The sequence below is a fragment of the Heloderma suspectum genome, chromosome 14 (assembly GCF_057233095.1).
Source record: "Heloderma suspectum isolate Gila_16-S chromosome 14, 16-S_ref, whole genome shotgun sequence".
Lineage (NCBI taxonomy): Eukaryota > Metazoa > Chordata > Lepidosauria > Squamata > Helodermatidae > Heloderma > Heloderma suspectum.
Window position 1 is genome coordinate 4,863,452 of NC_139471.1, and position 13,396 is coordinate 4,876,847.

A 13,396-nucleotide genomic window follows, 5' to 3' on the forward strand; every position below is an offset into this window, starting at 1 on the left:
GCACCTCCCCACAGAGCCTCTTGCCTGCTTTTGCACAAGCAACTCCTTTCCCCTGACCGTCTGTCAACTGTTTGGTTGAAACACCTCTCCTAAGACTTAATGACTTGCTGTAAGCCTCTCCCCCATGGTAGCCATTTTGTGAGAGCACCTATGATGCGCTCTCAAAATTCCAACTGTGCCCACTGACCCAAAAGGACTGGGGACCACTGTTCTTTAATGTGGCTTGAAGTAATATTAGAAACAGGCTGGGTTTCTTTCAGACAAACCCTCGAATGATTCTATGATGATACGATATGAATCTGTCCAGTGTTGGCGAAAGGATGGCTAAGAGCCAGCAGCCAAACCAGAGTGAGTTGGATGTGTACTGGCTTTAGCGGTGTTACCTGTTTTTATAGTATTTTATTGGAGGCTCGATCATCCAGTGCACAGCAGGAGGTGGGAAGAGGCTATCCCACTCTGCATTTTTGCTAGACGGGCTTTTTTGCCCATTCGCTGGGGTGTTTTGGAGGGAGAGGGAAGGAGTCTGGAGAGGCCTCAGGATAGCTCATATCCTGGCCCCTCCAGTCCCCTCCCCTCCCCACCCACTGGAATGCCCCCTTTGCCCCCTCTCCAAGGTTGGGTTTCCGACCTCGGAGAGGCAGCTGGTGCGGTTCTTTCCGTGCCGGCTGCGAGGAGAAGGGGTCTGGAGCGTGGATTCCCCCTCCGAGTTCGGAGAACTTTTCCTGACCTTGGATCCAGGGATCCAAAATATCTTATGGTCCCTGGATGCTGTCTAGGGGCCGTAGGATTGCTCCCCCTTTATTTATTGCTCTTCTATTTGTTTTTGGCGTTTTTATTTTCTGTATGCCACCTCGAGAGGTTTCTACCCCTGAAAGCCAGCCTAAATATCTTTTTTAAAACAAATCAATAAACGTTCTCGGCCCAACCTTTTCTGTCAGCCACTGCAAAGACATCTTGCCTCTGCACTCTGTATCTCCCCTTCCTACTCTTAACCTGAAAATCATCCTGGGAGATAGTAACTCGGGTAACACCTGCTTACCCACAGGCACCTGTGAAAGCATGTGAGCACGATCCAGTGCCCACACCCCTTGGCTCTGAGGAGCACTGTATTATCTGTTTTTCACTCTGAAGAAACAAACTGCTTGTATTTTTTCCCCCTTGAGCCAAAAAGATATGGCTGGGATTCTGCTGTGCACCCTCTTTCCTCCTCGCTTGCAGGAAGGGTTTGACTGCCAACCCGGCTGTGGCATTCTGCGCCCACCGCAGCTCCCAGACCAACCTCAAGGACAGCCCCAGGTAAAGCACAGTGCAGTAATCTAATTTTGAGGTGGCATGGACCACAGTGAACCAAAGTTATGCAGAAGAAGGTGGCAGAGCTGTACTGCTTCAGACTGAACCGCACCGTATTTGAGCGCATGCTGAAAAGTAGCATATTAGGAAGGATTGGCATAACTCTCTGCCTGGTGCACCTGTTTTCCACAAGCCAGAGATTGTCCCCCTCCCCACAGGGGAGTACTGAAAAATGTCATCCCCTCACCCATCCACCCGCAGTCCTAAGATGTGCAGCCTGACCGACTCCACCATCTTTACTCCAGCAGGCCCTTGTGCGACTCCCTTCATTCCCATGGGGTTCGCTCAAGAGCCTGGATGAGAACTACCCCGCTGACCTGAACCCGCTGCCCAAGGAGACCGATTCACCTGGACCTGTGGATCAAGGCCGCCTCTGGCATGAAAGGAAGAACTTGCATTTGGGAGGGGGGGCCCCCCCCCCACAAAACAAGAGCTTCACCAGAGTCACCTTGGCCAAAAGAGGAGAGAGAGGGAACAGATTCTGGTTGACAAGCCGTCTGAAGCAAGAGGCAGCTTCCACACCTCCCTCCTCCCTCCTGCAAACAACAACAGGCCCTGATCGCTATCTTGCTTTATCATTAATTCCTTCCTAGGCTGCAGTGATACGTTCCATGGGGTTTTCTTGGCAAGAATCCTGGAGTGGGTTGCCATTTCCTTCTCCAGTGGACCACATTTTGTCAGAACTCTCTGCCATGACCTGTCCGTCTTGGGTGGCCCTGCACGGCATAGCTTATGGCTTCACTGAGTTACGCAAGCCCCTTCACCACAACAAGGCAGTGATCCATGAAGGGGATCCAATGAGATCCATTCATTGAAATGGAAGCAGTGACAGATTTTACTTTCTTGGGCTTCAAGATCACCACAGACGGTGACTGTAGCCATGAAATTAAAGGACGCTTGCTCCTTGGGAGGAAAGCTATGGCAAACCTAGACAGCATAGCAAGAAGCAGAGACATCACCTTGCCGACAAAGGTCCGTCTAATCAAAGCTATGGTTTTCCCAGTAGTAATGTATGGCTGTGAGAGCTGGACTATAAGGAAGGCTGGGCGCTGAAGAATTGATGCTTTCGAACTGTGGTGCTGGAGAAGACTCTTACGAGTCCCCTGGACTGCAAGGAGGTCCAATCAGTCCATCCTAAAGGAAATCAACCCTGAGTGCTCATTGGAAGGACAGATACTGAAGCTGAAGCTCCAATATTTTGGCCACCTAATGCGAAGAGAAAACTCCCTGGAAAAGACCCTGATGCTGGGAAAGACTGAAGGCAAAAGGAGAAGGGGACGGCAGAGGATGAGATGGCTAGATAGCATCACCGATGCAATGAATATGAACTTGAGCACACTCCGGGAGAGAGTGCAGGACAGGAAGGCCTGGCGTGCTATGGTCCATGGGGTCACGAAGAGTCGGACACGACTGAACGACTGAACAACAACAAGGCTGCAGCGATAGCAACAGCTCGTGGGTCTGCAGATCTGCTCCCACGCCAGTCCCTCACCAGCACAGTTGTTTATGAATGGTATCTTGTCTCTTACCCACAAGCAGGGGCGTTCCTAGGTTTGTACCCCAAATCTCTTACCCAGAGCCCTGAGTGTCCCTTGGTGTTAATGGAAGGGTGCCCCAACCCCGCTTCATTGCCATGCAAGAGGCAATTTTCAAGGGGGATTGCAGGAGGAGAGGGGAGGGCTAACTCCCCCCGCCCCCGCAAATCTCCCCTCCCCTGCATGACAATTAAGCTTAGGAAAAAAAACTTCCATTGGAGATTGTTTTCATACCTGTTTGCAGCCACTCCAGATGAATTGCAACTGAAGAGGAAGTCCAGATTTAGGACGATCTGGGAGGGGTGGGGTGGAAATTAATTAAAGGGTTTATTTTATTTGGCGCAGTCTGGAGGGGAAATTAATAAGTCAGCTTTTCCTTCTGTGGAATTTAAATAAATCCTAGTAATTAATTTGTATACATAGATATAAATTAGCCTATTTTATTGTATGTTATTATTATTCCTCTTGCAAGGAGACCAAAGTTGCTTACACGGTACTCTTCTCCATTTTATCCTCACAACAACCCTGTGAGGTAGCTCAGGCTGAGAGTCAGGGACTGGCCCAGACTCACCCAGTGAGCTTTACGGCCAAGTGGGGACTAGAACCCGGATCTCCCGAGTCCCTGTCCACCACTCTAACCACTGCACCATAGGACACCAACCTGCATGAAATGTAAACTTTATGCAGATTGGCATTCTGTGGGCCTGGGTCCTGAATCTTTTAAGCGCCTAGCAATGCACCTGCCCCAAAGCCTCCCAGCAGGAAGGTTACAGACTCCTTCCTTTTAACGAACAGATGGAGCAAGCAACTGGTCCAAGGTGGAAGAAAAAGTTTACAGGAGAAGAATTTCTACTTTGTGTTCACATTGCTAGCTGGAGGAAGGCCAGGATCCTGAACATGAATCCCAAAAAGATGAGGCTCTGTGGATGGATGGTTCCCAGGTCCGGGCCTTGAATAAACCACATACCACCTTGTATGGACTTGCACTCCCCCTGAAGGAGCAGACATGTAGCTTGAGAGTACTCCAAGACTCGCCTTTGCCACTGGAGACTCTGGTAGCCTCAGTGGCTCAGAGTGCTTTTGGCTAGCTTAGTCTGGCCTGCCGGCAACAACCGTCCCTGCATGGGGATAATCTGGCCACTGTAATTCATGCCCTGGTTGATTTCCCATTTAAACCACTGCAGCTTGCTCGTCATGGGGCTGCCCTTGAAAACGTCACGGAGGCTGCCACTAGTGAGGAATGCAACGGCGAGACTGCTGTCAGGAACAGCTTCTATCAGGAGGTAGGAACACGTTTGGGCCCACGGGTACATCTGACCATTTGGAAAGCTGCCCTGGGCACCACCTCAAAATGGCTGCCATGGGAGGCGCAGCCAGTCACAAAGAACAAGCGGCCTGCCTAAAAGACTGAGCACAAAGCACAGGTGGGGTCTGAAGCGCAACACATTAAACAGCTTCTTTGAAACTTATTTCCTGGAAGGCACACACTTTTTCTCTCCCCAACCAACTCACTCCCAGCTGCCGATAAGAACATTTTTGGGGTTGTTTTTTTTAAGAAAGAGGGGGGTCCTCGGCAGGTGCCAAGAAAGGTGTCCGGAGGTGCACTGGTGCCTGCAAGCACCATATTGCCTATGCCTTGTCTTGTAGAAACCACATAACACTGCTTTTAAAGGAACTGTGCTAGCTGCCAATATGCTTCCAGTCCAACTTCAAGGGGCTACTGATGTCATTTAAAGTCCTAACTTCTCCCTGTATCCACCTGTCCGTCTATTAAGATCTGCCAAGTAGGCTTTTCTCTACATCCCACAGATGGAAGCTGTACATTACGAGGCTCAGGAAAGGCCAGATGGCCCACAACTCTCTCCTCCAACACCTTGCCGCTGCCTCCCAGCAATTGCCATCTGAGGCAACCCCCTCACTTTGCCTAATGGTAGGGCCAGCCCAGTCTCTAATGAAGATTTAGGTAGCTAGAAGTCTTATGACCTAGAAACTGGAATACTAGAGTTTTACTTTTAAAAATCGCACAACTCACAACCTCTGACTGCGATGAGATTCCAAAAGAAATCATTCCAAGGTCTTTAAACAGCCTGAAGATCAGAGACCATTTCCTTCTACGGGTCAAGTGGGGTTTATTTTACACGTGCAAACACCTGGCCTCACTTCAATGTACATCTTGGCCTCTCAAATCCTTCTGCCTGTTATCACGGATTAAAATTTTAAATTTCAAATTCTGCAGGCAAGCAACCCAAACTCTGCCCCAAGAATTCTGCAAGTTGCATACATCCAGGAGACCCAGGGTATTCGTGCGATCTCTTATTTTTGACTTTGTGTCAGCTGTAAAAGCACGTGGGAACCACCTGGTAAAACCTCAGATGCCAGAGGAGTGGGCTGAAGAAGGTTTTTAAAGTCCAGGTGGAGATTCAGGCACGCTGCCTAACTCCTTGCCCGCCTCCATGATTAGCAAAACCAGAATTATGCAAAATGGGGGGCAGGGGGAGAGAGAGATCTAGCAAAATGAAAAGAAAAAGATGCAAAAACTGCATAATTTAAAGAGCTCTGCCTATTGGGCAGTATAGAAATGTAATTAATTAATTAATTAATTAATTAATGTATACATGTCACAGATCTCAATTTCCATCGGCACAGAATTTGGATTGTGGAATTTCATGGCTGTTGGGTTTCCCCTCCAGTTTTTCCCTGTAAAGCAGCACTGCCCAACCTGACAGCCTCCAGAATTATTGGGGAACACTACCATAAAGCACCCCAACCCACCAACCTTAAGCCGTTGAAAAGCTGTTTGGATTTATCCAGCAGGTAACAGAAGTCCGTGACGGTCTTCCTCTCTCCCTGAGGGATGTCGTCCTCCACACCACCTGTCGACATGGTTTCTGTAAGGGTAAACTCAGTCCTAGGGAGGAAAAAAGGACAAAAATCGGCATTAGCCATGGATGGCGGGAGACTCCGAACAAACACTGCAGCTGGGGCTCCGGCACGTAGAGTGTCACAGGGATGAAAAGGGGAAAGGCATACAATCCACACCGGCAATCTGCCCACCCCCTCTCCACCCCCAGAGGCCTACTAAAATCCAGGAGGGAGGAAATAGAGAGAGAGGCTGAGCAAGTGACTGAGTGTCATCTGTTGTCCTTTTCCTCCATTCATTGCTGAAGCACAAAAACCAGTATTTTTTTTAAACAGATCCTGAAGTCTTTCTTTAAAAAAAAAATACAGCAGAGATTCCCCCCCCCCCTCTGTAAACTTAAGACTTGCAATACTAAGTCATAGCAGCCAGCTCTACCAATGAATGCAAGAGACTCTTAAGGGGTTATTTTTATTTATTTACATGTTTGTTTGAAATATTTGTAATCCTGCTTCTCAGCCAAAAAGGCTCCCGGAGCCACTTACATATGATCAATTAAACAAGACAATCCCTGCCTGCAGGCTTACCATCTAAAAAGACATGACATGCAAGGAAAAAGGAACTGGGAGGGAAGAGGGGAAAAAACAGTAATTCTTTTATAGAATGGTCCTGCTCTCCCGCTCACCTCTCTCAGCTGGAATGGCAGCTGGTGGTGACAGTTCAGGGAGGATTTATGCTGGGTTAACTGGGCTGATGGAGGTGGAATTCCCCACCCGCTCCTTCCCAGGGCAGCCCCTCCAGCCGCTTCAAAATGCTCACAGAGAGTCTGAGGACATTAATGAATGGGGTGAGCTGTGGGGGGGATCTCCCAAAACTTGGGTGGAGGGACCTTCTGCGAGTTGAGCACTTCCTCTCGCAAAAGGTCTCCGTTCCTCTTGCGAGAGAAAGATCCTGGATCCAACCGTAGGTTTACCCCACAGCAAGGTTATATGCACAAGTGGGAGATGGGAAGGAAAGAGAGACATCAGATTTGCTCGATACAGCAGCTAAATATCAGCAAGCCATCCTACAGGGTTGCCCAAGCTCTCAAAAGCTGAGGCAAGAACATGGCAGATGCACCCAAGAATATCTGATGGGAGTTGTAGGCCAAACCATCTGGAGGTCCAGCCCTGGACCCCATCTACATGAGCCATTCATTCTGGGGCAGCTGCGAGTCAAGGTCCTTCAGGACATACAACACAGTCGCCACTTCACAGCCATCCATGGTTTTCTCTTGGAAAATGCAGATTTCGAAAGAGGCGTTTTGCTGCGATGTTTTTGGTTTGTTGCGGGTTTTCTGCAGTTACAACCTGTCTGTCCCTTCCCCAAACCAACTTCACATTTTGTGGTGGGTGTGTTGTAGGTGTGTCTAGGGCTTGTGTCACTCTGTGATGCCCCTTCACTCCCACCCCCCATCCCTTCGCTGCTGTGCAGTTACAGAGACACGGAGAGGCATGCTCATTTATTCAACCACACTTTCACGCAGCTTCGTGATGGTTGCTTTGGAGTCAGTGCCCAAGGGCCGGGGGGTCTTGGGGGAGCAGAAGGTCCAAGACCAACTTCGCTCCAGCCACCATTTCAGAATGGTGGGTAGGCACATAGCACTCACGCCTTGGCATGTGCGAACCATCGCGAGAGTCTTGGGCTGGAGAACTGCCAAACAGTTGGCATGGTAACAAAGGAGCAGATCACCCACACTTTACTTAACGAGGAATGGACAGACACAACAGAACCCCTAAAATACAAAACAGACAGTAAAACCCAAAGTGTCGCGCCCCCACGCTCATGTGAGCATCAAAATAGAATGGTAAAAAAAAGCACAGTGGATTTTCCTATTGGGGAAGTCCACAGTAAGTTGCATGTGAACTGCAGCAGAAGCTAATTCGCAGCTCCAATGCTGCGCAGCTGCGAGAGAGTGAAGGGTGAACGCGGTGCCATGTAGACCCCCAGGTTTACACTGACGTTCCTGTGTACATTGCTTCAAATGTGAAAGGCTGCTGCCAGTCATCTGTCACAGGTCTGAGTTCAATTACGCTTGAAGAGCCCCCAAATAATCACTGCTCAAGATAATGAGGTTCATTATGACAAGTTTCAAGAAGCTCTGATTTGGGGGGTAAGAGCAATGGACGATTTTGTGCCAAACACTAGGCTTTGAAAAACACAAACATACATACATACACAGAGAGAGAGAGCTTCAGACCTAGTGTTCTGATATGAAGACCAATGTGTTTGTTTTTATTTTATATTCCAACTACCATTCCAACACCCCCACCTTCCTTTATTTCTCACCTTGAAAAATATTATACAGATTCACACTACTGTCTGCCATTCCATACACACTTTGCACATGAACATGGCGGTATTCAATGCCCCCAGCAAAAACCTATCTTCTCACACCAGATATGTTCTAATATGCTGTGACGGGGTCCTTCAGGCCACACCAACTGTGGGTTGCATAGCTTTTCTCATCGAAGACTGTTTTAGATCGGAACGCACTCCACATTTCCAGAAAAGGGAGACCAGTAGTGCAGGAGGGCTCTGATAAGGACCAGCAGAGAGACTTTTATATGGACGACTTGAATTTGGAGCATCATTCATTCTGAATGGTGTGTGTGCATCAGTAAAGGAACACAGGTATCACTCGTGAGAACTGAAGGAAGTCTTTGGCCTGCCAGAGAGATGGTAATAGCAGCTACATTTCAGAGGAGGACAAGAAAGTCTTTTTCTCTCATGCCCTGACAAGGGAGAGGAGAGGGGGACTTACATTTACATACTCCTACACTTGTATTTTGTCCTTCTTCCATGTCATTCTGAGCTGCATTTTAAGCCTCACAACCACCCTGTGAGATAGGCAGTGCTGCGATAAATTTGGAAGTGCAGGCACTCGTCACGACAGTCCCCACAGCTACGCCCACAAGGAGAGTCCCAAAATTGCAGGCAGCTGTGTTGATCCAGATCAACATTCCAGTTCTAGAAGCTTTCATCTCCATCAGGAGCAGGTCTCTGGTAAAGCGAATGGGTCTTAATTGCCCATTCAAGACCAAGATGCCCCAAAATACTTTGTGTTACAACAGGGGGAAATATATTCTTGCTGGGGAAATTCATTTCCCCACAGCTGCTGTGAGGATTGCAGCTAAGTTCAGAAGGAAGGGGGAAGTCTGGGGGGAGGTGGCAGATGCTGTTGGTGTCCCTGTCAATAAAAAACTGCAGTGCGGAGTCCCTGCAAGCCCCAGGTCCACTACACCACTGAAGACAGGTAAGCCACACAAAATGAACTTCACAGTCAAACAGATTTGAAAGCGGGTTTCTCCATGGCGCAGTCCCAGGTGACAACAGGAAGGAAAGTTTAGGAGACAGAATCATAGGGGTGTTTCTTATATGAGTGGAGTTGGATTATTCCCAGGTAGGAGTAGAAGAGTTATTCTAGGAAGACAGGTTCTCTCCCCCACCAACTCCTGTTTAATGGGAGGAGTACAGACTGGTCTTATGGGGACACTCTCTCTTCACAGCTTGCAAACATGAGACATATGCCTGCCACTCATGTTCATGTTTGAGGTAAGAACATTCGAAGAATACCTCCACCTATTCTTCCACCTAAAGCTAAACTGCCACTATGTTTATTTATTTATTTATTTATTTATTTATTAAATTTATTAATCGCCCATCTTGCTGGTCACCCAGCCACTCTGGGCGATGTACAATAATAAAAACAATTTAAAACAATAAAATTCTACATTTAAAAACATCATCATATCTCCAAGTTCTGAGACTGGAAATAAACTGAACCGGGTTGAGGGTTGGGGAACTACCTGTGAGAAGTGTTAATCCCCTTCCTTAAGAACATAAGAAGAGCCCTGCTGGATCAGACCAAGGGTCCATCTCGTCCAGCATTCTACTCACACAGTGGCCAACCAGCTGCCCATGGGAAACCACAAGCAGGACATGAATACAACAGCACCCTCCCGCCCATGTTCCCCAGCAAGTGATGTGCATAAGCACACTGCCTCTGATACTGGAGGTAGCATATAGCCATCAGGACTAGTAGCCGTTGATAGCCTTCTCCTCCAGGAATTTGCCCAATCCCCTTTTAAAGCCATCCACAGTGGTGGCCATAAATACATCTTGTGGAGGTGAATTCCACAATTTGACGATGCACTCCATGAAGAAGTACTTCTTTGTATCTGTCCTGAATCCCCCACCAATCATCAGCTTCATGGGATGACCCCAGGTTCTAATAGTATGAGAGAGGGAGAAAAATGTCTCTCTATCACTTTCACCACCCCTTGTATAATGTTGTATACCTCTGTCCTCTATCCTCTTACTCACCCTTTTTCTAAGCTAAACAGTCAGAGATGTTGTACCTTTTCCTCATTAGCAAGTTGTTCCAGCCCCTTTAGCATTTTAGTTGCCCCTTTCTGCACTTTTTCTGACTCTACTATGTAATCTCTTAGATGCAGTGACCAGAACTGTACACGGTATTCTAAGTGTGGTCACACCATAGATTTGTATAAGGGCACTATGATCTTGGCAATTTTATCCTCAATTTCCTTCCTAATTATGCCTAACTCGGAATTTGCCATTTTCACAGCAGCCACACAATGCGTCGATATTTTCATCGAGCTGTCCACCACAGCCCCAAGACCTCTTTCCTTCTGGCCCATTCCCACTGAAAATGCCCCTCTGTTAGCCTTACCAAGCAAACATGTTTGCAGAGGTTTGCAGAGGTAACCGTAGTTATATCCCTAGAACTTCCACATGATGTGAACAAAAATGGGTGGAAGATTCAAGTGGAGAACGCCAAGATGAAATAAGCAAGTAAACAAGGTAGTGTGAATGAGCCACTGGAAGAGGAAACAGATGGAGAGATGGCGAGGCAGACAAAACAGTCAGGGGTGGGGATGTGGAGAAAAATGAGCAAACAGAGAAAATGCCAGTTTCCTTGCCTCAGACAGAAAAGCAAATCTGGGAGGGGGGGCGGAGGAGAAACAGACATACAAAGCAGGCTAAAAATATCCATTCGGAGAAGGAAAAATGGAGCAACTGGAAAGAGGATAAAGCCTGAAAAGAAATGGTGGAACAAAGACACACAGACGCAGCACACAATGTGGATAACACTGCATTCTGCAACCAGGACTGAGCTTATTTTTATATGTGTGTTTCCACAAGTCTTTATGTTACTGCTAGTCATGAAAAAAGGGCAAGCAACGGAATCACCACCTTTAAACCAGGCAAATTATGGGAAGCCTCAGTCCTCCCAACTAGAGACTTTGCCTCTGGGGCAAAGCAAAGACAAGCCCCAATGGGAGCAATTGATAACCAGAGGCCCACGGGCCAAAGCCTGCTCCCCTACCAAGCCAGAGGGACAAGAGAGATATGTGCAGGGACTGGTGGCTGAGGTTACAGGACTTGTTAGCAACCCATAGCCTTTTTACACCCTAGGACTGCTTTCTCCCACCTGGTGCCTGCCAAATGTGTTGGACTACAATTCCCAGCATCCCTGGATGGCTTGAGGGAGTGTTGGGAATTATAGTACAACACATCTGGCGGACACCAGGTTGGGAAAGCCTCTGCTAGAGAGGAATGTCTGTTTCTACAGCAGGTACGATATCACCCATTTGGAATCTCAAAGAGCACCACTTAAGCCAGAGGGTTTGGCCTACAACTCCCATCGTCCCTTGTCCCCATTTAGCTAGGCCGGATGGGAGTTGGAGGCCAAGACACATGGAGGGCTGCAAGTGGTCTACCCCTAGGCTGAAGGGAGATTAGAAAAGGTTAAATCCAAGTCCCTGAAGGCATAGCTGGTTTCTGAGTTAAGAACTTGCAACAGGAGGAGCGGAGCTGCGTCTAGTTGCAAATCACTGCACCTTTCCTTCTGCAAAAGGGTGAGACAGCATATCAGCTAAATGCTGACACTTCCTTTCCTTTCTTCCTTTTTTCTTTTAAAAAAGGCCTTACTTAATGCTTCTGTTCATTAAAAATTTAAGAGGCTTAAAAATAATAATAATAAAGGACCACCCACTTGGACACTCAGCACTGTAAACACGGCTGTGGTCTGCCGAACCTTCTTGGCAAAACCACAGCATCATCACGTGGCTTTATGTAAGTTGCGCATCCGGCCTCAGGACCATTACAAGGAGGAGAGGAAAAAAACTCTAAAGCGCTTCATCGCTTTAAGGATACAAAATAGTCATGATTTCACACAATCAGCAACCAGCAGCCCTCAAGAGGAACCTGGAGGGGCGGGGGATGTTAGCTGGGGGCAGCTCTGGGTTTGGAGGGCTTTTGGCCAAGACACCCTCCACGGGCCCTCTCCCTCCAGGAGTCTACCTTCTCACCACCATTGTCACAAGCAGCTCCTGCCCCTCCTCCTCTTTCTCATCATCACTACCGCTCGCTCGCTTAACAGGCAGAGAGCTAGTGGGCAAGGAGGCCATGGCATCTCCTACTCCTCCTTCCTTCTCACCACCACCATTGCCTGGGCTGGAGCGAGAGGAAGGGGAACAAGCGAGTTGCCATGGGGAAGAGGAGGATCTTGTCAGTGGTCCTCTGCTGGGATGTGGGCCCTCGGCAGGTGCCTGACAGAGCCTGCTCTTGATGCGGCCCTAATCACAGCCCAGTGGTAGAGCACAAGCTTTCAATACAGAAGGCCCCTTATTCAGTCCCCAACATCTCCAGGTAAAAATAAAGGATTTGGGGAGTGGGGTAAGACCTCTGCTCTAGATCTTGGAGACCCACCGCCAGTCAAGAATAGATACCTCAGAGCTAGAGAGACCGAGAGCCTTACTCTGGGAAACAGAGCGTTGTATCTGCATCTTCCACACAACTAGTTCTCAACCAGAAGAGCCAGACTGTTTTGGCTCATGGTAGCAGGGGCTGCACATTGTGAATTACTCTTCTCTCTCTCTCTCACACACACACACACACACACACACACTCTCTCTCTCTCTCTCTCACACACACACACACACACACACACACACACGGTTGGATACAGATTTAAACTGGATTAATTGTGTTGGCAGAAGTGGACTTCTCTGCCCCGTCCTTCTTAAGGCAGCCCCTCCAGCCCTCTGAGAATGCTACACAGAGTCAGGAGACCCTACTGATTGGGGAGAATTATGGGAGGGGAGTTGCACAAAAATAAGGCTTCCTCTGGCAGAACAGCCCTTCTGGTGGAATAGCCCTTCCTCTGGTGGAATAGCCCTTCCTCTGGAGGAAGGCAGATGATGGATCCAGCCCAAGAACAGCATACTAGAGAGAAAGTTAGGCATGCTTCTTAAGCACTGGGAGTTTTTAATAACGAGCATCTGAAGGTACAATCCCATCTCAGGGCAGAGAGGGGACAGAGAAGCAGTTGAACCCTTAAGATGATGACGATGATGATGATGATATCAGATCAGCTTTTTCTCATTTAAAAATGAAATGTTTATCTCCCATGCAACTCAGCTCCAAGTAATCCTTCAGCATCAACCTGTTCCCAAGACAATATGTTGAAGGGAGACCAAACAGGCAGACTCACTACAACAACAAATTCTGCTGTCATCAGATTACATGCCAAGAATCGGGTGGACAGGGTGTGTGTGTGTGTGTGTGTGTGTGCGTGCGCGCGCGCGCA

At 48.2% G+C, this 13,396-nt stretch overlaps 1 protein-coding gene across 7 annotated transcripts in view; it reads right to left on the minus strand.

Annotated features, from left to right (window-relative positions):
• SCAI (suppressor of cancer cell invasion) overlaps nt 1-13,396 on the minus strand; it is an 89,470-nt gene that overhangs the window by 43,642 nt on the left and 32,432 nt on the right. For all 7 annotated transcript variants that reach the window (XR_014785949.1, XR_014785948.1, XM_084821403.1 and 4 more), the window contains one exon: nt 5,662-5,793. Coding sequence is in view for 5 of the 7 variants with exons in the window: in XM_084821403.1 (XP_084677529.1) it covers nt 5,662-5,793 (132 nt within the window). In the remaining 2 variants the exon portion in view is untranslated. The remainder of the gene's footprint in view (nt 1-5,661; nt 5,794-13,396) is intronic.